Source organism: Megascapheus bottae, chromosome 4, assembly GCF_031878675.1.
Source record: "Megascapheus bottae isolate mThoBot1 chromosome 4, mThoBot2.hap1, whole genome shotgun sequence".
Lineage (NCBI taxonomy): Eukaryota > Metazoa > Chordata > Mammalia > Rodentia > Geomyidae > Megascapheus > Megascapheus bottae.
The window spans coordinates 26,347,974-26,371,670 of record NC_143512.1 but is presented as its reverse complement, the minus strand read 5'-3'; the positions used below and the strand labels follow the sequence as shown (position 1 = coordinate 26,371,670).

Below are 23,697 nucleotides of genomic sequence, written 5' to 3'. Positions count from 1 at the left end.
TATGTATATTTAGATTCATACACACACATATATATGAAGCATTCACTATACTGACTACATTATTCTCCCCAAAAGCTAGCTGCTTCCAAACTTGACTTAATATTCTGCATATTTTCTCTACGCTGCTTGGTAAATATATTTGCTTCTCCTTTCTGTAGTCGACGTCTGGTAGCTGATTTCTGCTGTTTCGTCAGCTGACGTTTCACCTTCAGTTTTACCAGTTCCTGGAAAGATTTGTAAAATTAGTGTCACTGATAACCATTTTGTAATGAACAGAAATTTACTTAAAACAAAGATTTACATTATTTATATCTTTCAAATGTATGTTAAGAAGCACAAAATTTAAAAATTCATATATGACCCCCCCCCAAAAAGCCGATATAAATTTCAAGAAATCAAGTTCCTAGCAGAAATTACAAAGATTACACAGCAAAAAATGGTAGTATACAGAAACAATTGTTTAGGCAACAAACTGCTACACTGCCCCCTAGTGTCAATTATAAAAACTGAAGAAAAAAAGCTGAAGGATTAAAGCTATTCCTATTTTCTAGGTAAAAATGGACATGGTTTTGTAACAAAAAATTTATTTTTGAAAGCATTAGCTATTGATAACATATACAAGAATGTCTTAACTTTAGCTGCATAAATGATTAGAAGGTAGCCATTACTCACAGACAAATATATATATATATATATCTTCCTAGACATGTAACATGCTTTGTCAAGGGTTGGAGGTGTAGCTCAAATGGTAGAGTACCTCCTTAGAAAGTGCATAGTGCTGAGTTCAAACTCCAGTCCCCTTACCCATCAAAGACAAAAGACTCAAGTAAAAGAAATAAACCATAAAAATCACAAGACTGAATTTGAAATATTCTGTTTGCAATGACTCTTTATTAAGAAAAGAGTTTAGGGACAGGGAGTTTGGCCTAGTGGTAGAGTGCTTGCCTAGCATGCACAAAGACCCAGGTTTGATTCCTCAGTACCATATACTTAGAAAAAGCCGGAAGTGGTGCTGAGGCTCAAGTGGTAGAGCTCTAGCCTTGAGAAAGTCCAAGAACAGTGCTCAGGCCCTGAGCTCAAGCCCAGGATTGGCAAAAAAAAAAAAGACTTTACAAATGATGACTCTGGCTCAGTGGTAGTTGATTGCTTAGTATCTGAGTACTTAATTTTTTTCTCCCCTCCCCCCACCCCCACACAAAGGAAATTGAGCCTAGAACCCATGCATACCAGGGAAGTGCTCTACCATTTGGGCTGCACTTTAAGCCTTTCCTTAAAATGAAACAAAAACTGTTTTGAAGACAGGGTCTTCATACCTTTGCCCCAGCTAGTCTCAAACTCATAATACTCTTGCCCTCCCAACTAACTGCCTTTACAGGGTGTACTGCTACACCCAGCTGCCTTTAGAAAAAGAAAAAGAAAAAAGAAAAGTGACAAAAATCTCAAGAGAGGTCAGGTGAGGTGTATGTACTCAGGAGGCAAAGGCCTGATGATTCCAAACTGGAAGTCAGCCACACAAAGAGACTGTCTCAAAAATATCTCTTTTCTTCAAGAGATGAAGAATTTTTTTCAATGATCAGAGAAATATCCTCATGATTAAAGTAGGCTGAAGGGATCTTTTAGTTTTCCTCCCTGCTTAAAAGGAGAATTTATATTTTATAATGTAATTCAAAAAACTCGAGGGTTAAGGTTTAAAAACTTCTCACTCTAAAACTTTAGTTCATGTCTCTGGCTGTAAGAACAATGAATAAAACATGAAAACACAATTTTATCCTAGCCTGATTGGCATCATCTTCATATACAAAGGAAAGCAAATTAGAATTTAAGAAAGCAGCATGAGTTAAAACTAACCTTTCTTTAATTATAATTACTAATTTTATAACATTGTTATGAGATAAACATTTGTTTCAACTCTAACAAATGAAAGAATAAATCCAGTATACAGGCCAAGAATGGGGAATATGCAGAAAAAGATAGATTGATCATACTTGAGAGGATTTTACTAGGGATTAAACCTTGTGCTTCTATGAAAGGACCTCCAGGATATTGAAACAAAAGCCATATAATGAATGATTGTTGTCCTTAATGTACTACGTGTCTCTCATCTCTTTTGCTGTCCCTTGGTTATCTCATATTGTTACAGTATCTCACTTTGTTATCTGATATACTGAATTTATTTGTATTTGGTTATTTGAAATTTGATAGGGAAGGGGGGAAAACCAAGACGGGTGGGGGGTGGGGGGGAGGGTAATGGGTACCAAGACATGTGAAAGGGTATCAATGTATGTGAATTAATGCACCTTCTACCAAGACATGTGAAAGGGTATCAATGTATGTGAATTAATGCACCTTCTATCTGGCAAATATCATGTAACCCTTTTACTAATTACAATGAAAAAAAAAAAACAAAAAAAAAACCTTGTGCTTCTAAACAGACACTACTACTTGAGGCTTGTCAGAGTCAGCTTTTTTTGTTTTTCACATAGAATCTCAGGCTAACTTTGCCAAGACTAGCAGCAAACCAAAATCCCAGATGTCTGCTAATTATCTGGGATTACAGGCATGTAATTATCAGCATGCCCTGCAATAGTTTTCTTTAATGTAAATATTTCATAGATTTTATGTTCAGAAAAATCAAGTAAATTATTAGACCTTCAGGCAAAGAAATCATAAAAACCTGAGATTCTTACATTTTAACTTTTACTTATTTCTGTGAGAAAAATAGTAGTGAAGGAGATACATTTTCACATCTCTTATAGCAGATGGGTAAGACTAATCACGTAAGCTATCTAGGTCTAAATTCCCCCATTGTTAAAATTCCACATGGGGATCCACAAAGTCCATACTAGACCTAAAATATCTATCATTTGTCCTTTAAGTTACTGGTATGTTGCCTTTCCCTGAAAGATCTGAGGGACCCTCAAAAGTGATTCTTTCTCCTACATGAGTAAATTTGTACCTATTACAATTTTACAAAAGTAATCTGCCAAGTCCATCCATATGTCTGAATCCTCCCAGTACCTAGCTCACAGCAGTGAGCTAGTATTTGGCACATGTGTGATTACTTACTGGAGGAATTGTTGAACAGCTTACAGCACTGCCTGCAGAAGTAACACTTAGAGTTCTTGTTCTGTTCTGATTTATACTTGTCACACTTTCTTCATCTCTGAAACAAAATTTAAAACCCCAAAATTTACCAAGTTAATTTCATAATAATTAATCATGCCTAACTAAATTATTTATTTGATAAAGCTTAGAAATAAAATGCTTGAGATAAGCCATTATATTTAAAATTTCTATGAATGTAAAACTCTACACAATTCAGCTTAACATTAATAATCTTCATTTTTCAATGTTGATAGTACAACCCCTACCAACTTGCTATGTCTTGTCTTTAAAACTTTACATGCAAATCTCACTTATAAATCTGAGACATTTTCTTTCTACCTTACTAAATAATCATTGGAACAGTAAAAATAGAGAACTTTTTTTTTTCCTTTTCAGACAGGGTCTTAATATTGGTGAGATTGGCCTCTAACACATGCACTTCTTGCTTTCACCTCTCTAGTGCTTGGATTTCAAGTGTGAAGCATTTAAGCGTAACCAGAGACGGTATTCTAAGCTTGCTTTAGAAGATAGGAAAAACATGGCAGCAAACTTATTTTTCACATTGCCCAAAGTTCTAATATTTACTCGAGATTTTAATATATATGATGTGCAAGAAGTCTCAGACCATACTAATATTCAGTATTTTTAGCAACATGTTTTACTTCTATATTCAGCAATAAAATTCCATGCTCAGACCAATAATGAAATGCTGTCCAGCATGTGGCCGAAGAGTACAATTTATTACTTGTTTACCCTGCTTAATAGACTACTTAGCTCTACGCAGGGTTTTTTCTAACATTGTGACAGTTAAATTAACAAGTCAACTACACTAGCCACTGAATGCCATGTATTTGTGTGACCATACTCTGGGTATGTCTGTGAGAGTGTTTCTGAAGTGGTAGAACTGCCTTCCCAGTGTGCTAGGGTATTCAACCCATGAAAAACAAACAAACAAACAAAAAGACAAAAAAGAAAAAACAAATCTTCTTGGTGTCTCGTGAGTTGGGACATCAGCAGTCTCTTGACTCTGAACTTCAAATCTACCCTAAGGGCTCTTTTGGTTCTCAGGCTTTCAGATACGGACTAGAGCTGTGTATCACTGCCTTACACAGGCTCCCGGCTTGCTGACTGCAAATTCTAGCATACCTCAGCCTAAAATATGGACCAATTCCTTAGAATGATACTAGGTTTATAATGGCATGGCTAACATCTTTCAAAATTACAATGATAAAACTTATATTTTGAAGTTTTCTTGGGCAAGCAACATGAGGTTTGAAACTCCCTTGAATAATGGAAAACAGTCTGCCACAGAAGCTGAGTCACATCATTAGGGTAAACAACAGATACTTTCTGTAGTATGTTTTCATAGCTTAGCCACGCTATGATACTTGGCAGTTTAGGTGAATTAAATCCAATTCTGACTTATATTCAAATAATTGGGCTACAGACCCACAGTTGAGGAGCACAATAAATCAAATCTACTGGTTTGGTTTGTTTGGAGGATCTAGATCAATAGTCACTCAAAATTTATATCCATCTCTACTCAATTTTTCCTCTTAAGCTTCTGCTTAAGTTTATTATTTAAACACAGTAGCTCTAAGGCTGAAGATCTACAGTTATTTGCAAAAGAAATAAGAATTCTTATGTTTTGCTTTATAAACAAAACTATAAAGCTAAAGGCAGCCTTAAGATGCAAGCCTGAAGACATATGAGAAAATACATGGTTGACATAATTTTGCCATATTCATATTTTGAGATAAATAAAACCACAACTGCATTAAACTATAATTTGCTAGTAAACTATCCCAGATTTTAAAATTAAAGTTTTAGGACCTTTGGTAATTTAAACTGGGCCTAGTTCATTAGCATTCTCAAAACATTCTGAAAACACGGAACCATTAATAATTTTAACTGTATGTGAACAAAATATAGAGGGGGCTGAAAGCACCAGAGAAAAATTCACTGTAGGTATTTTATGAAGAAAGCAGATTTACTGTGCGGTTTATACATGTATAGACCTTTGTAAAATTCAAATACACATTAGATGTGTAATTATGAAACCTGATGCCTCTAAAAAGACAATGATTCAATGAAAACTGTTGAGTTTATAGTTTAAAGCTGAATTATTTGAAATTTAGTCAATAGGCTACTTCAAATTCAATAAAAAAATAATTTCAAAATGTCCAGTTTTAACACCGAAAGATTAATTTCACTTTACATATAACAATGACGGAATATAACTTCTACATACTTTTTTTTAATTTCAAACTTATTTGCCAGAATCAAAGAATACTGGTCTCAAAATTAAGAGTCAAAAGCCCTCAACAAGAATGTCTACCTGAAAGGCCTGAATTCTTTGTTTAGTGATGACAAGGGAATCAGATGAGGGCATTCATCTTCATATTCTTCACAGCCAGCAGGGCTTCCTCTTTGACCACCACGAGCATCCTGCAAGCTGTCATTTTCTGTTCTGCTCACAAAAAACGGACTCCCAGAATTGTTGTCGACACTCTGCCTTTCCATTTCTTCTACAGCTTCATTGAATTCAGTCATTTCAAAATTATATGCACCAGCAGTCTCTTCAGATATGTCTTCCTTTATTTGTTCAAGGATTCCTGATGAGTCACCTAACCCATGTACAGAGTTCTGCTCACCTTCTATTTCTAACCTACACACTGTTGCTTCCTCCGAAGCCTCTTCATCAGATGGTGAGAAATCAGAGCCCTCCTCTGTCTCAGTACTTTTCTCATCGGGACCTACTGGATGTAGCAGTTCATCATCTGCCTGCATTTCCTTTGTGTAACCGCTGGCAGATACTTCAACATCAAGAGAGTCTTCCCTTCTAGAAAAAATAAAGTGTGAAGGATTTAAAGAGAGAGAAAATATCTGAGATGGATAAATGTTAACTATCCTAATAAACTATGATTCTCAAGTGTGTCAAAACTCCTAAAATCTTTTAAATAACATTCTTAAATTTTTTTGATTAAGTACATAAAAAAGATTTATGCTAGTTGTCATTTGAAGAATAAAATAACATAAATAAAAGGTAACTCACAGGAAAAAATTATAGAAACTTCAGTTATGGAAATTTATAGAAGTTACAGAAAATTACTAAGTTACTAAGTATTATCTTAGTAAATTAACTTTTAAGGGAGCTAAAGATTTCTTTTGAAATTATAAAGCTCATTTCAAGTCGAGAAATACCTTAAAATATTTAAGACAAATGAGAAATATTAGCTTAGAAAATGCATATGATTATATCCCAAGAATCAACTAAGATTTTTGCTCTAAAGAAATACATATAATATACCAACAACACAGACCAAAAGATTCTTGAATTTATAAGAAATAAGATACACTCAACCTAAAATTTAATAGTATTTAGTATTTTCAAATTTCAGTTATGTGCATAAGTGAACACAACAAGTTGTTATCATTTAGAATTAAATCAATCAGACATTTAAAAAGCCTACCATTAAAAGCAATGCTGAGCCAGGCACCAGTTGCTCACACTGTAATTCTAGCTACTCAAGCAGCTGAGATCTGAGGATCAAAGTTTGATGCCAGGGCAGGAAAGTCTGTAAGATTCATATTTCAAATGAACCACCAGAAAACCGGAAGTGGAGCTGTGACACAAAGTGATAAGGCACTATCCTTGAGCGAAAAAGCGTAGGGACAGCACCCAAGCCTTGAGTTCAAGCCCCAAACCTGACAATTAAAAAAAAGCAAGCTGAGTACAAACCTGATATCACTAAAAGCTGGATAAAGTTCACTTTCATAGCCGAAACGTTTTATGAAGAAATCTCTAATGCATTTAACATCTCTGTCAAAATACCTGAAAAAACAAAGTATTTTTTATGTCATCTTTTGGTTGCTCATTCTTTTCCTTGTTGGTCAATGACAGTATCCTTACTATTTGCAGATATTTCTATTGCTTATATCAAGATGAAAAATATTTTACATAAAAGAAAAATGCAGACGCAGCTCATGCCTGTAATCCTGGGAGACAGAGAATAGGAAGACAAGTGTAGGGAAGTTCTCCAGACCTTCTGTCAGCCGATAGTTGGGTTTCGGCTTGCCAACCCAGTTACCTTGGGAAATCTAAAATATGTACAGCAAGGTCCTGGTACATGCTTGGGCAGGAAGCAATAACCTATCTCAAAATTAACTAGCGCAAAAATGGGCTAGAGATATGGCTTCAAAGTAGAGCAGCTGCCTAGCAAGTGCAAGGTGCAAGGCTCCAAGTTCAAATTCTACTGTTAATACAATTTAGTTGCCAGTATGTTTGAATTTTTTTTTGGGGGGGTCAGTTGTGGGGCTTGAACTCTGGCCCTGAGCTCTTTGGTTCAAGGCTGGCACTCTACCACTTTAGCTACAGTGCCATAGAATTTTAAAATAAATAAAACCTCTAAGGGCTAATGCTGTCAATATTGTTTCTGTGATCAAAAAGTCAAGGTGTGTTGAGGGGGGGGTTGTGAACCCCAAAAAGATTGAGGTCTACAGTTTAGGAATAGTTTTCCACTTATTAATTCCATTTGTCTGGCTGTGCTTCCTCAGCAACACCCAATATAGTTTCCTAGGAAACTGGGAAAGATGAAGATTAAAATTAACAACTTATAAGCTTGAAGCCTGCTGAATAGTATTCCTGTGTCTTTAATATCCACAAGCTGATTTGTAACAATAATAGAATAGATAATGCTGTGGCTTACAAGTGACAATCTGGACTAACAATAAAATGACCTCGGTAATAGTCATCATTAAGCAACAAGAACAGTTTTATTCTCTAGAAAATCTCCAGATCACAGAGAATTTAGGACAGGATGGCGCAGAACTGACCATCTTCCTGAAACTTAAAAAAAAAAATCAATCTTCAGGACAACCTGAGGGAGAATCAATTACCATTCTATATATTAGACATATAAACATACAAATACGTTTTCAAAATTAGACACATGCTTATTTATATCCTAGTGGCTCAACTTCTTTGCTCCAATACTGACTCAGAATGTCCCCCCACCCCCAAACAGTACAACCTAAAAAATCTGCAGTAATAATCTGCTATCAATCCCTAACTTCGGTATCTCCTAGACATTGTTTCTTTCTTCTGTGACTACGCTTTTCCATTTTAGTAAAAATGGTGATTAATAAAGGGCCAGGAGTTTGGCCTAGTGGTAGAGTGCTTGCCTAGCATGCACAAAGACCTGGGTTTGATTCCTCAGTACCACATACATTGAAAAAAGCTGGAAGTAGTGCTGAGGCTCAAGTGGTAGTGTGCTAAGCCTTGGGAAAGTCCAAGGACAGTGCTCAGGCCCTGAGCCCAAGCCCAGGACTGGCAAAAAATAAATAAATAAATAAACATAAAAAAACTACTGACCATCCAGGTGCCAGTCACTAATCTTTCTGGATAGCTTTGTGGGAAATATTTTTTGAAGTTGACAATTCCTTTTTAGGAATAAGTGGGTTTTCTAATGGAAACCAGAAGGAAGACAAGCTTCAGTTAACATTAACTGTTTCAAGTTCAAACTTTATAGGAATAAAAATGCAAGAATTAAGATGGTATAAATGGTACCAGTTGCTACATTTATAAGTTTCTTATAAAATTTGGAACAGGAAGAGAAAAAACATTTAACTTTTTGGTTATTCGAAATTTGACAGGGAAGGGGGGAAAACCAAGATGGGTGGGGGGTGGGGTGGGGGGGAGGGTAATGGTTACCAAGACATGTGAAAGGGTATCAATGTATGTGAATTAATGCACCTTCTATCTGGCAAATATCATGTAACCCTTTTATTAATTACAATAAAAAAATAAAAATTAAAAAAAATTTAACTTTTACTTAATTACACTCAGTGGCATCATGGAATATGGGCAAATAAATAAGGGAAAAGGGCTGGGTGTGGTGGCTCACTCTTGTAATCCTAGCTACTCAGGAGGCTGAGATCTGAGGATCGAGGTTAAAAGCAAGCTAAAAGCAAGCCTGGGCACTAAAGACTGTGAGACTCTTATCTCCAATTAATCACTAGAAAATGGCAAGTGGGGCTGTGGGCCTGGGGTAGGGCAGTAGCCTTGAACTGAAGATCTCAGGGATAAATGCCCAGGCCCAGAGTTCAATCCCACAAAATCAATCAATCAAGAGGTCCTACTTTACAACTTGACTAGCTTAGATGGTTAATGTGAAGGATAGCAATAGTACAGAATACAAAAGTGAATCTGTCCTGGGTTAAGGGTAAAATTTGATGTGAATTCATTTCTAATAATAAAAATAAAAACCAACAATGACATGAAATTAGTATTGTCTTTTCATTGAGTCCAGTCCTGACTCACAACTTTTACTAAAGCCAGGCAAAATTATTAAATTATGCATGGTGAAACTCTTTCGAAGGAAACCATGTAATATAAGAAAAGGAGAAAAGTAAATGTAGGTGGTAGTCCTCAGGTTCTTCTCCACATCCCTACTTCTTAACAGGCTCTTGTGTTTTGAAAAATTGGGTTTCTGGCCAGGTGCTGGTGGCTCATGTCTACAATCCTAGCTAGCTGAGTCTGAAGAATGAAGTTAGAAGCCATCTTAAGCAGATAAATTTGAGACATCTCCAGTCAACCAGCAAAAAGGACAGAACTAGAGCACTACCCATAACAGTAAAAGTAACTCAGAACCCAGGGCTCCAACTTCCAGCCCTAGTAGCGAGCAAACACACACACACACACACACACACACAGCCCAGGTTTCCACTTAAAAGTGTCTGTGGCTAACAAATTTTGACTTGAATATCTATTCACAAAAGAAAAGCTCAATTTCTTTAGATGTAATACTGACTATAGTTTATATAAACAAAATAGATGATTTATTTTAATAAAACATCAGGAATTTGATATAAGAGTATACTTAAAGAATATGTTTTAAAAAATGGAGTAAAGTACATTCCCTTCACTTTAAAATACTAAGGAATGGAAGAATTCTCAAGGGAGAATTCTAGGATTTTTTTTAAACAAATTAAAAAAAAATTAAAACTAACCTTCAAACCAGTTATTGAACCAAATGATAACACCCATTAGAAAATTATGACTAAAACATGATTCTGTCACACACACAAACACATGTACACTTGGCATTAATTTTAGCATATACCATTCAGCATTAGGATGGGAAGTTGAAACCATCTGTGGAAAATCAATCATGGTGATATGGTCCTCTTGATCCAGTATGAGATTGAATTCATTGAAATCTCCATGAATCAGACCATGATTTGCAAGCTTTACAATGAGTTCCATAGCTTCATCATATACCGATGCAGGATCTTCAACATAGTGTACCTGACATCTGAAAGTATTTTTAAATATGAGTAGGTTATAAGTATTCATAATATTATACTAATGAAAGTATGTATGCAGATGTGGATAATTTCCATCGTTTTCTAGGTACCAAGCAGTTGCTCATTCCATCAGTAGACATTAAAAAAAAAAACAAAACACACACTGAGTTAGTTACTTCTGTATCTTCTTTGGATTACTACCTCCTTTATCTTCTTTATACAATTTGCTACAATTTGCTTCCATTTACCATTTCTTTCCTATTACTTTCCAACAAACCCATTTTAAGCAGTATTTTATCTACCTCATCCCAATTAAATAGCTCTTATCAAATTGACAATGATTTCCATGTTCCTAAATGGAAATTCTTACTCTTCATCATTTCTAGTCAGTTGACCTCTATTATTCTCAAGATAACTTCCTTACTAAACACTTGGAACAATATTCTCTTCATGTTTTCCTCTTTCTTCATCAACTCAGTTCAAACACCCTGTTGTCATCACCAATTCCCCAGTTTTTCACATTCAAATCCAGTCCCAAACAATTTAAGTTGGTCCGGGCTGCACAGACCTAGAATCAAACTTTTCATCATCTTCATGACACTCATACAGCTATGATCATCTCTTGCTTAGTTATATTACAAGAAAGACTCCTTCCACTAATCAGAGTGACACTATTAAGACATTGGTAAAGCATACTGCTTCCTTGTTCCAAACTTTCAATGGTTTTTGTATCAAAATTATAAATTCCTCATAAGCACTACAAATTCTAAATGGTTTTATCACTTAAAACCTCATCTATTGTTTTTTGTTTTTGTCAACACTTTTTAAAGTCATTCAGCTCCAGCTACACAGGCCTGCTCTTTCTCCAAGCATGGCTATAAACAGAAACTCTTCCCATAACCTCTTCACTTGCTGTCGGTTCTGCATGGGATAGTCTCTTAAGACTTCTTCCCTTTTCAAGCTTCTACACTGAAAAGGTTTCACCTTTTGAGACTTTTCCTGAGGACCCTGCATAAAACAGCAATCTCCAATATAAAACGTTAGTATTTCTATCTCATTTTATGCCAATTTATTCTTATGCATACCATTTGCAAATATATCGCCTACATCATGTGCTTTGTTGTTTAGGTTTTTATTCCTCATCTCTCCTTCCATCAGAAGATAAATTTGCACAAGGACTTGGTTTTTTGCAATACGGAGCTTAAAGTCCTTGGAACATAACCAATTTTGAATGACTATTCTATCAGTGAATAAGAAACCACAAAGTCCAAACTGTTAAAAATGAAACTTGCATCTTCCACTTATGAGTACACACCTCTCCCTGAGTTTCAGACTTCCCAGAAGCAATACTATTTGTGTGTGCTGGTTCTGGTGTTTGAACTCAAGATCTGGGCACTGTTCATGAGCTTTCTTTTCCTTTCCTCAAGGCTAGTGCTTTACTACTTGAGCCACAGCTCCATTTCTGGCTTTTTGGGTACTGAACTGGAGATAAGAATCTTCTGGACTTTTCTGCCTTGGTAGCTTCAAACTGTGATTCTCAGATCTCAGTCCAGAGTACCAGGATTACAGGCAACTACATGGCTTAATTTTTTTTTTTATTAAAGTAAAATGAACCTCCAATTCATTTATTAGAACTTATGGCTTTAAAAATAGTGAATACTTACAAAGGATAACCATTTATGAGCTCCATGACCACTGCATGGCGATTGTAATCAACTGGTTTGGGAACTGGAAATTTCCTGTCATGTAATGCCTAAAACAGCAAAGCAGGAATAAGTTAATAAAGAGATCATTACTTTTTTTTTTTTGCTGGTCCTGGGCTTGGGCTCAGGACCTGAGCACTGTCCTTGGACTTTCTCAAGGCTAGCACTCTACCACTTGAGCCTCAGCACCACTCCCGGCTTTTTTCTATGTATGCGGTACCGAGGAATCGAACCTGGGTCTTCGTGCATGCTAGGCAAGTACTCTACCACTAAGGCCAAACTCCCAACCCCAAGAAATCATTACTTTTAAAGAGCAATAGAAATATATGTATTTTCCCATATTAGAAGAAAAGGCCATATTGTCTTCTAAAAGCCTTTACACAATTACGTTTTAGTCAGGTACTGGTGGCTCACACCTGTGAGCTGTAGCTACTCAGGAGGCTGAGTATCATGGTTTGAAGCTAGCAGGGGAAGAAAACCTCCAATAAGCCACTCAAAAACCAAAAGTGGCGCTGTGGCTCAGGTTGTAAACACCTGTCCTTGAGCACAAAGAGGCTCAGGGACAGCATTCAGGCCCTGAGCTCAAGCCTAAAACTGGCAAAAAAAAAAAAAAAAAGTGAGTGACTGGAAGTGGCACTGTGGCTCAAGGGGTAGGGTGGTAGTCTTGAGCCGAAGAGCTCAGGGACAATGACCAGGCCCAGAGTTCAAGTCCACTACTGACAAAATAAATAAAAATAATAAATAAAAATTTAAAAAAGTGAGTGACTTAGAGATTGAGCCTGAGGTTAGGGAAGCACTTGTATCTATTATTTGGTTAAGAAATATAAAAATCATTAAAAACATACCTTCATATATGCAAATTCCTTCATGGCAGAGAGGCGAGATAAATAAAGCCAAGACACGCTATGCCTATGTTTATGGTAATCACGCTTGTTTTTCAGATTTCGAAAGGAGGTTCTTCCTAGTCTGTGAAGCTTTAATGCAAATTGCTGTCCTTCTTCATTTGCAACAATGTAAATATCTAGGACCAAGATTTTAAAAGGATCATTATGTTTCTGATTTTACTGCAGTCAATAAACATAAATCTAACTTTACAGGACTATATATTCACAGCTGTCATCTTTCCTAGTAGTGATGTTTATTTGGTAAAATTTTTCATTTCTTTAAGTCACAATTTATGACAGACCACTTAATATCCAGAGATGCAATACGTCAAAGGTTATTGCTTCTAAGCAATGGCTGTATCTACCATTGTGTCAAAACAATCAAAGCCAGGAGATATCATCTAAATGTTCTTTAATGGTCTGTGACGAGTTTTTGTTTTTTGTTTTTGGTGGTGCTAGGGATCAAACCCAAGGCCTTGCTCATGGTAATGAGCTGCATAACCAGCACAAGACAAATGATTTAATTTACTGTCTTCAACTGTTTTGATGACTAATACTTGTCATGATCCCAGAGGATCAATTAACTAGTCTGTTAATTATCAAAACAAATTGCTATTTGTAATCTCCACATTTAGACAGGTTCTAATTATGTAAGGGGAAATTCTAATTATTATATTTGTGTATATTAAAAAAAAGCAGGTCATTCATTATTGATACATTGAAGCCCTATTTACCATGGAACAGGGTCTTTAAAGAGACTGATGAGGTTAAATGAGGTCCTAATTAATAACAGGGCTCTAATCTAACAGAACTGTGTTCTTACATAAAACACCAGTGAAACAGAAAAGGTCATGCAAGGCAGGTGTCTACAAGCCTACATCATGACTGTGAAGAAATTAACCTTGATTCTAGACTCCTTTAACAAGTATCCACTGCGCATTCTCCCTGTCTCCCCCCTCTCTCTCTCTCCCATACACACACACAAGTGTGATTTCTTGTGATTATAGTTTCAATTGCTATAAACGTACAATTTATGAATCAAGTGTCTTTAGTGCCTATTTCCTGCATGGAAGCAGGAGATGTTTTTTTTTTTTTTTCCTCCATTTCTCCCTCTTCTAATTGTATTCCATTAAAATAAGTCCTTAATTAAAACTATGAACAAAAATCATTACCAAAATAACAAATGAAATATTTGCCAAAGAATTGAGTATTCAGAGGAAAGTAAGAGCATGTAGGTGGTGAAGCAGTAGTATTTAAAAAAAAATAATGTGCTCAGCACGTATATGAGGCCCATGAAAGGAAAAATTACAGGAAAACTAATTCTTGGTATAACTGAATTTTCATTGACAGATTTATGGAGATAATGATAAACTACTAAACAAAAGGTAAATTCAACAGTACTGCGGAGTTACTGTTTAGTAAGAAAATAAAGTAAACACTGAAAGAATATTTTCTCAATGGTAAATATGAAAATGCTACCAACAGCACTAATAGCACTTACTTACCCGATTCTTTTCCAACACCCATCTGATTTCCAACAGACTCAACTATTTGTCTGGAAGAAAGTGTTTTCAAAGCTAGGTAATCATAGCCTGCATTTGTCAACCGATAGCCCTGGACAGCTAAACAAAATCAAATGACAGAAACTATGTTTTAGTTATATTGCAGCATCAAGTTAGATCAATTCATGAAATTAATGTGTAAAAATAAAATAAAAGATGGGAAACCTGAGTTGAAAAAAGATACAGTACCCAGACTTTCGAGTTTCTCATTCATTTCTTGTCTAATGTAGAACTAATTGGTATAACTCACATACAAACACCAGTGTATAAGTATTTGTGGCAAGTATATAGACTATACACATTCAAAAAATTTACATTTGGCCAAAAAGTTTTGCCTGTTTTGAGTTTGTTAGCTGCTTTATTTATTTATTTATTTATTTACTTTTTGGTGCATCAAACCCAGCAGCTTTTGTGTGTTTTTACCACTGAGCTACTTTTCATTCCTCTACTTCATTTGTTTTTTTTACTGGAGGCACTAGATACTCTGAATTCAGAGCATCACACTTGCCTGAATGGCTTCAGCCACTCCTCCAGCCCTGACTTTATGCTGGGTCATCTTAGAGATGGGGTATTGAGGGATTCTTTTCTACCCTAACTAGCTTCAAACTGCAACTCTCCGGATCTCAACCTCTGGAGAGGTTTAATGGTGTGAACCACTGGCACCAGGATTCTCTTCATTTTTCTAATAATTACTTGATATTTTACTTTTTTGGGGGGGGCAGGAAGGGTACATGGGGCTTGAATTCTGGGCCTGGGTGCTGTTCTTGAGCTCTTCAGCCCAATGCTACAGCTCTACCAATTTGAGCCACAGTGCCATTTCTGGTTTTCTGGTGGTTAACTGGAGATAAAAGTTTCATGGACTTTCATGTCACTTCTGGCCTTTTCTGTTTACATGGTATTAAGGAATCAGACCCAGGGCTTTAGGCATACAAGGCAAGCACTCTACCACTACACCTTATTCCTGACCCAATATTTTACTTTTTTATTATATATATATATATATATATATATATATATACACACACTTTTTTTTTCCAGTCCTGGGCCTTGAACTCAGGGTCCAAGCACTGTTCTTGGGCTTTCTCAAGGCTAGAGTTCTACCACTTGAGCCACAGCACCACTTCTGGCTTTTTTCTATGTATATTTTACTTTTTTTAAAGAATTAAAAAAATTTTTTTAACATGTACCTCAACTAAAAAGAATTATAAGTTTAAACATTTTATTTTGTCTAGGATATAAGCATTAAAGGGAGAAAAGCAGACAAATGGAGAAAAGGAGGGAAGGCAAATATAGACCAAGTACTTTAATGAAAATGAAACACAGAAATTTACTGAGAATGGTTCCAGAAGGGGGAGTAGGGAGAATGGAAAATGGCAAAGGAGTGATAATGACCAAGAAGCACTGTATAAATAAATGAACGTGTTAAAATGAAATCCCATTATATAACAAATTGATGTAAATTTTAAAAACAGGCCTCCTTTTAACTCACAAACAGCAACAAGAAAAACAAAACCTCATTACTCACCACAGTTTGATTAGTACTGCTCTAGTCTTATGACTGAATTATTCAAAGGTGACAGTGACAATAACTCTATCCTACTTTTTTTTTGGGGGGGGGGGAGATAAGGAGGTGGGGTTGGTTATGGGGCCTATACTCTGGGCCTGGGCAGTGTCCCTAAGCAATTCAGCTCAAGGCCACTGCTCTACCATTTGAACCACAGCACCGCTTCTGATTTTCTGGTGGTTAACTGGAAATGAGTCTGGAGAACTTGAGACTCATGCCCCAGACTGGCTTTTAACAGTGATCCTCAGTTCTCAGCCCCATGAGTATCCAGCATTACAGGCGTGAGCCAACAGTGATCAATTGGCTTATCCTACTGATTCTTTAGCAATGGAATCTTGTTCTTCCCTTTACTAACTCCTTTGATCTAGATGGGCTTGGTTATTTTTTAAATTTTTTATTTTATTATCAGGGTAATGTATAGAGGGGTTACAGTGATATTTGTAAGGTAGTGGGTACATTACTTTTTGAACATTGATACCTCTTCTCATGTTTTCTACCACTTTCCCTCCTTCTATCCCCTCCCAAGTTGTAGAGTTGTCTTGTGAACATTGCTGTTACATGGATTTATCCTTTGACCTTTCTCTCATCATCTTTTTCTCCCTTCCTTCTTTGATTCAACTAAACAAATAAATGTATATACAATACACCAGATTTGGTTATTATTTTTGACCAACAGAATACAGCGAAGAATGTTGTGTCAGTTGTGTCAGTGTTTCTAGTCAGGCAACTTCTGCTTCTTGCCTTTGAATGCCAGCTTTAGGGGGACCCAACTGATGAAATTTACAAATACTTACTTTTGGTACGTTCCCAAGCTATCAGTTTATGCTTTACTAATTCTCTTAAAATTTTGTTACAGCCTCCATGTTTCAAGCTGGCAATAGACGCAATCAAACTGCAGGGAACGATTTCATGGTTCTTCATGCCCATTTCAACCTGAAATTAAAGGAATCATTTTGGAGTCATAACTAACACAATGCTTTGTCTATCAAAAATTTGCTATGAAATTAACCTCTCTTAAAAATATTCCTAACCAGAGAGTTTTCCAGGAAGTGTTGGCTTAACAACAGGGACAGATTCTGAGAAATGTGTCATTAGGCATTTTATCTTTCTGCTAACATGACAACATCTAGTACTGACATAGACTAGGACAGATATGTCATCACTAGATGACATGATTTCATGGAACCACTCTGTATATGTATGTAACCTGTCATCTGTTGCTGAGAGAAATGTTTCTCCCTTCTCTAATACATTTCAAATTACAATTGGATACACATGTTAATCAGTTATATTCACTGACTCAAGAGCAAGACCATGAGTGCTTAACAAGCTAAGCACTGTGGCTTGTATTAAAACACTTGATATCTAAACATTTGCTTAAAAAAATCATAAATATCCAAGATATTTAAGAAAATGTTTAAGAGAAACTAGAGCACATAGGTATTGTGTTAGGGATTACAGAGGATGAAAAATAAAATTCTTTCCTCCTAGACAATGAAAAAAAAAGTATCTAAAGGCAAAAACAGAGAAACTACACTGGAGAATTTAGAGAGCATTCCAGCTCCAAAGAATACTATCTAAATAAGGCAAATACTAGTGATTTTAGAAGGAAGAAAGGAATCAAAGATCCTTATGAAAACTATAGGATGGGTTGGCAGTTGCAAGTGGGAGGGTAAAAGGAATGAAAAGTGAAAGCTGAAAAGTTTAAAATTATTTTTTAGAAGAGTTTGGGGAAAAAATAAAGTGAGAAGATAAAGTTGAAAAAAATTTTGAGCATATAGTCAAATTAAGATACATGAAGGGAAATTAGAAAAGTGTCTAAATTAAGGAATGAATTTTATCATTAGAGGAAAACGCTGTCAATTTAATTTGAAAGAGTAATGTAAGAGGAATGCAACTACCACACAAGAGGTAAGCAGCAATAAAAGGAGTCGTATGTTTAGAAGAAGTTCATAGGGAAAGGTAAGGGCAGCAAGTCAAGCAGAGCTAGTCTTGGAAAATAAGCATTATCATTTTTATGTCCTGCCCATCAGACTGCATACTTACAAACTTATCTCCTTTCTCATGCTATGGAAGTGAACATGATGAGGAAGCACAGAAGAAAATTATCTTTTTAGAGGTGACTAGCTGTTTATAAAAGCCAAGAGGATAGCTCGCACCCGCTCCCCCCCCCCCGCCCCCGGTACTCTCTTGACAACTTGCTGGATGGTTTCTTTCCTCCCCTCCCGCATCCCGCCCCATCCCCTAAACCTGCTCCCGGGAACCCGGCAAGGTTTTGATTTCGTGGTCCTGAGGGAATCAGAAGGAAGAGCGCAGGAAGCGTCGCCGGCCGAGACGCCCACCGAGACGCCGAGCAGACGGGAAGGACTGGAGAGCAGGCTTCGGTCCCGTTCTCGAGGAGACAATCCCGAGCCACAGCCTTGAGACCTCGGGTCTGTGGAGAGCTTCTTCCCGAGGCTCCGGCCTCGGCCTTGCTGCAGGCCGGGGTGAAATGGAGCACTCCGACCCCCGCAAGCTTAGAGGGCTACGGGAAGAGACTCCGGGAGCGGGGAAGCCGGACAGACGATGGGGAAGAAAGGGGGTCTCTTACCGCGGTCAAGACCCTGAAGTCATCTCGGCTCAGGTACCGGAGTTTGGCCACATTCACTTTCCCCATGGCTGACACGCGCAGCGGTGCCCGGCGCCGTTCACGACAGCGGGAGGGAGGAGCAGAGGCTACTGGGTAATTGCACGTGCTTTACGGTCGCCGCCGGAAGATGGCGCATGCGCCACCCCGCGGGACTGTCCTAGTTGGCATTCAAAGGATTCTATTTTGGTCGAGAGAAAAATCCAAGTGATTTACAGTATTTAAGGCTTGGCATAGTAGTTTTCTGTATTCGTGGTTGTTTTGCATGTGGGTCAATTGTCAGATTGCACACATTCTGAACAAAGTGTCCCTTTATTGTTTAGTATCTGCCAGGACTTGCCTACGGGGGGGGGGGCGGGACAGGGAGGGAGAAACGGTCCCGCCTCTGAAAGGCGCAGAATTAAACTGCTGGGAGGAGCAAAGTTTAGTCCAAACCACAACTTCTGCTTTTGACAGACTCTTCCTAACCGACCGCTCGCGGACTGACCCTGGGAGATTGAAGAGTCACAAAACCTTTAGTAATGAAGTCCGAGAGCGGAAAGGCCGCGCAGGGAAACACGCATGCGCAGATTTCGTCCGTGCCCGGCCTTCCTTCTCCAGGCAAGCAAAGTTGTTGACCTTCCCTTTTCCTGCCCGGGCCGTGCCGGAATGACCGCCGCTGACTCGGACGGACTGCCTGTCTGTCCAACTTCACGAGCTAGGTTTTAGACCTTTACATGCAGCTGTTTGGTTCCCTCGCAGATTAAGCGTGGTGCTCCAGGTTTGAGGTCCACGGTATTATTCATCTCATTCCCAGCCTCTGCTGTGGAACCGCTCTTTGGCTCCCGTCGGAAAACCTTGAGTCAAAGCATTGGAATTCAGTCATTTACTGGCTTCCATTCCCCGGCTCTCTCGATGTCTATGCGTCACAGTTCTGATTTTCCCCCCCCCCCGTTTCAAGACCGAAGCAGAATCTGTTGTTCCATTCAAACACTACTCTTTCGTTCATGAAACAGGCAGTCGATTTTGAAGGCCGCCATTTGCTACGTCTTTCCAGCTAGGATCGCTAATACACAGAAATAGTGGACGAGTGGAGGAGAAAGAGACGCCTCTCTATGTCCCAGTCTTTGGCATCCTCTTCTCGAATGCAACTTTCTTTCGTTAGCCTCCCTCACCTAAGAAAAAACTTTATTTCCATGCTTTACTTCACTTAAGACACAAAGCAAAGAGTTTGAGAGATGCCAAATGACTAATTTGAAATAACCAAGGGTTAGTTCAGATAAGTTTCGATGTTTACTTCTAATACAACACTTTGGTGATTACTGTTGATCTATGATGGCACAATATTTAGACAGCTACTACTAATTGAGTGGTTAGGGTAAAATTGCTAGCCAATTTCTGGAATCTTATACTCAGTCAAAATTCTCCCCTCCTTTAATTATATAAGGATAATTACGATGATTATTAAAATATTTTTAAAGCTTCCTGCTACTCAGGACACGGAGATCTCGAAGCCCATCTCAGCCAGAAATTAGTGAAACCCTCCACAATTTCAAAAAATAAACTAGCTGGGTGCAGTGGCTCACACCTGTAATCCTAGCTATTCAGGAGGCTAAGATCTGAGGATCAAGGTTCAAAGCCAACCTGGGCACAAAAGGACCTGAGACTCTTATCTTTAATTAACCTCCAGAAACCGGGAAGTGGGGTTTTGCTCAAGGGTAGGGCGGTATCCTTGAGCTGAAGAGCTCAGGGACAGTGCCCAAGTCAAGTTCAAGCCCCACGACCCACCAAAAACCGAAAACAAAAGAACACAACTAGGTGTGGAGGTTTGTATTTGTATCTATAATCCCAGCTAGATAGAGTCCTTGGGCTAGAGCAAAAACTTGAATAAAACATAAAGTAAAATGGCTAGGGACATGACTCAAGTTCTAGAGCTCTTGTCTAGAAAGCATGAAGCATTTAATTCAAATCCTAGAACCACCAAAAAAATACAAAGAAGCCAGATATTGGTGGCTAAGGCTAATAATCCTACCTAGGAGGATGAAATGTAATGATAGAAGTTTGAAGCAAACCTAGTATCCTAAGGCCTCTAGAGTCTTCTTTAACAGCATGAGGCCTAGCTTTATAGGAATAGGAGAATGCACATGGCCTTGGGATCCCTGCTCATATCACAGGCCGCACCATTCAGCACCAGTGTGTGAAATGCTGGTCCCTGCCACAAGTTAGCCTTCATATCCTCCCCTCATGCTGAACTAGTGTTGTTTAAATATGTAACAATGAAATCCCTCAAAACCTTTATCAGTACATTTCACCTTCACCTTAAAAAAAAAAAAGACATTTGGCCATGACTTCTTACTTTCATTCTCAGCATCTTTGCACTTCACCTATGGGGCTGGTATGTGTGGTGCTGTGAAAGAAACAAAAGCTTGCCTCCCTACTTGCCTGCCTGCCTGCCTGCCTTTTTTTTTTTTGCCAGTCCTGGGACTTGAACTCAGGGTCTGAGCACTGTCCTTGAGCTTCTTTTACTTAAGGCTCACACTCTACCACTTGAGCCACAGTACCACTTCTGGCTTGTTCTGTTTATGTGGTACTGAGTAAGCAAATGCAGGGCTTTGTGCATGCTAGGCAAGCACTCTACCACTGAGACACAAAAAATTCTTAAATGCAGTCATATATTCTGAAAGCTTTATCATTAGGCTATTTCCCCATTGTGGAACACAATAAATGTATTTAAATCTAGAGAGTACAGCCTAGAGCCTACTTACGTTATGTAGTATAGAGTGTCTACTAAAAGTAGACAGTGGGATTTCACAAATCAAAAAGTTTCTTTACCACAAAATAAACTATTCACAATGCGAAGAGATAACCCAAGAACAAAGGGGGAATATTTTGAAGCCATGCATGTGATGAGAGAGTGACATCTAATCCTCCACAAAGAACCAAATAATAAGGTAACAACCTGATTAAAAATGAAAAAATAGGCTGGGAGTTTGGCTTATTGGTAGAGTGTTTGCCTAGCATGCACAAAGGCCCGGTACCTTGGTCCCACATACATAGAAAAAAGCTGGAAGTGGTGCTGAGGCTCAAGTGGTAGAGCTCTAGCCTTGAGAAAGTCCAAGGACAGTGTTCAGGCCCTGAGCTCAAGCACAGGACTGTCAAAAAGAAAAAAAAATCAAGAAAAAAAAATAATGGCATCACTCAGAAGAAGATATATGAATAGTCAAAACAAGAATGGAAAAGTATACAGCATCACTAATCACTAAGGAAATGTAAATTAACAGTTTCACCTCATGCCTGTTGGAAGGCTTTCACAAAAAAAGATGAAAACAAGAGAAAAGGGGACCTTGCCTACACATGTTGGTAAAGATGTAAAGTTATATGAGCTTTTCTCAAAAAATGAAAACTAGAACTATCATCTAATCAAGAAATGTCATTTCTGGATGTATAGGTTATGGAAGTGAAAGCAGTATGTCCATTGGATTAGTACACTCCAAGTTCACTGCATCAACATGAAGAATCAAACCTATGTCCATTCATGGATGACTGGATTAGGAAATATTATATGCACATCCCATCTTAGATAATTTCTCATTGTTATTATAGACTATCAGAGGTTATTTGGCTCCACTGCTGGAGGTTCAAGAGCATGGTATCAACTTGTGCTCTAAAAGCCTTGTGATTGTTGCCATTATAGTGTCTCAGTCATGTATGGAAGAGATTGCATGGTGACATAAAAAGTAGTCAGGCTGTCTTCTATAGCAGTTCATTTTTATGGGACTGATATGTCACTAGAATTATGTTAATCCCTTCTAAATGTGGTACACACACTGCCTAATTACTTTGATGAGCTCTATCTTTAATGGCACTACCATCTCCTAACTAACACACCGAGGGCTAAACTTCCAGTCCATGAACATTTCAAGAACGTACTCAGAACATATCTTATGATACTCTTAAGACAATATGTTGGAAATGAACTTTACAACTTGGAGGAGGATGGGGGTTGAGGGGAGGGAAAATTCAAGAAAAGCATGGCAGGGTGGCGGGGGGGGCGGGGAAGTTGGCCTATTAGTAGAGTGTTTACCACTTATGTATGAAGTCCTGGGTTTGAGTCCTCCATACCACATACATAGAAAAAGACAGAAGTGGGGCTGTGGCTCAAGAGGTAGAGCTCCAGCCTTGAGAAAGCCTGAGGACAGTGCTCAGACCCTGAGTTCAAGCCCCAGGACTGGCAAAAACAAACAAAAACAATGTTTGAGAGGAAATGTATTCAGTACCTTATGTATGTAACTGTAGCCCCTCTGTATATCACCCTGCCAATAAAATTAAATAAAAAATGCTTTACATTATGAAATGTTATTCTTTCAAAAGAAGGAAATCTTAATATCTGTGACAGTGTGGATGAAATTGGATTGCATTTTACTAATTGAATAAGGAAGGCACAGAAGAGCACATATCACATGATCTCACTTAGATGCCTAATTTTAAAAAACATACTCATAAAAATGGAGAGTAGAAGGATGGTCAGTGGAGGCTGAGGCAGGATGGAAGGAGGAAATGGTGAGTTTCTGGTTAAAGGGTACAGATAGTAGGATTTGTTGGATAAACTAGGTTGAGTTTCATACTGCAGAGCAGGGTGACTATAGTCAATTACATTGTATGTTTCAAAATAACCAAATCTCACATATCTATAAATATATATATATATATATATATGAATGATGCATATGGTAAGTAGCTTGACTTTATTTTACATATATATATATGGATAGATCACATTATACTATATAAATGTATATACTTTTGATTTCTCAACTAATTAGCAGCATGTTATACTTTGTTAGTCAAGCAGTACAACTGAGATATACCACCAACTCCTGAATTTTCATTTTTGAACTATACTTTTCAAGCATTTGGTGATTTTGGTAGAATCACTCATGTAAGATTTATTAGGTAGGTGATTAGC

At 37.7% G+C, this 23,697-nt stretch overlaps 1 protein-coding gene across 1 annotated transcript; it reads right to left on the bottom strand.

The window, feature by feature from the left end:
* On the bottom strand, positions 1-18,929 carry Riok2 (RIO kinase 2). Its single transcript, XM_090331588.1, has 10 exons — positions 18,717-18,929; positions 16,921-17,059; positions 14,506-14,622; positions 12,962-13,137; positions 12,078-12,166; positions 10,230-10,421; positions 6,848-6,940; positions 5,444-5,947; positions 3,067-3,163; positions 1-224 (listed from the first exon to the last, which is right to left on the bottom strand). Exons 1-10 carry the CDS (start codon positions 18,780-18,782, stop codon positions 60-62), a joined length of 1,638 nt encoding a protein of 545 aa, XP_090187714.1. The 5' UTR covers positions 18,783-18,929; the 3' UTR covers positions 1-59.
* Positions 18,930-23,697: the final 4,768 nt, after the last annotated feature.

Excerpts from the sequence above, each read along its gene's own strand:
- Riok2 (XM_090331588.1), bottom strand. The coding sequence starts at position 18,782 with ATGGGGAAAGTGAATGTGGCCAAACTCCGGTACCTGAGCCGAGATGAC. Across the intron at positions 13,138-14,505 it reads GGGTGTTGGAAAAGAATCGG|ATATTTACATTGTTGCAAAT; the intron begins GTAAGTAAGTGC and ends TCTTGGTCCTAG. Across the intron at positions 10,422-12,077 it reads CTCATAAATGGTTATCCTTT|ATGTCAGGTACACTATGTTG; the intron begins GTAAGTATTCAC and ends AAATACTTTCAG.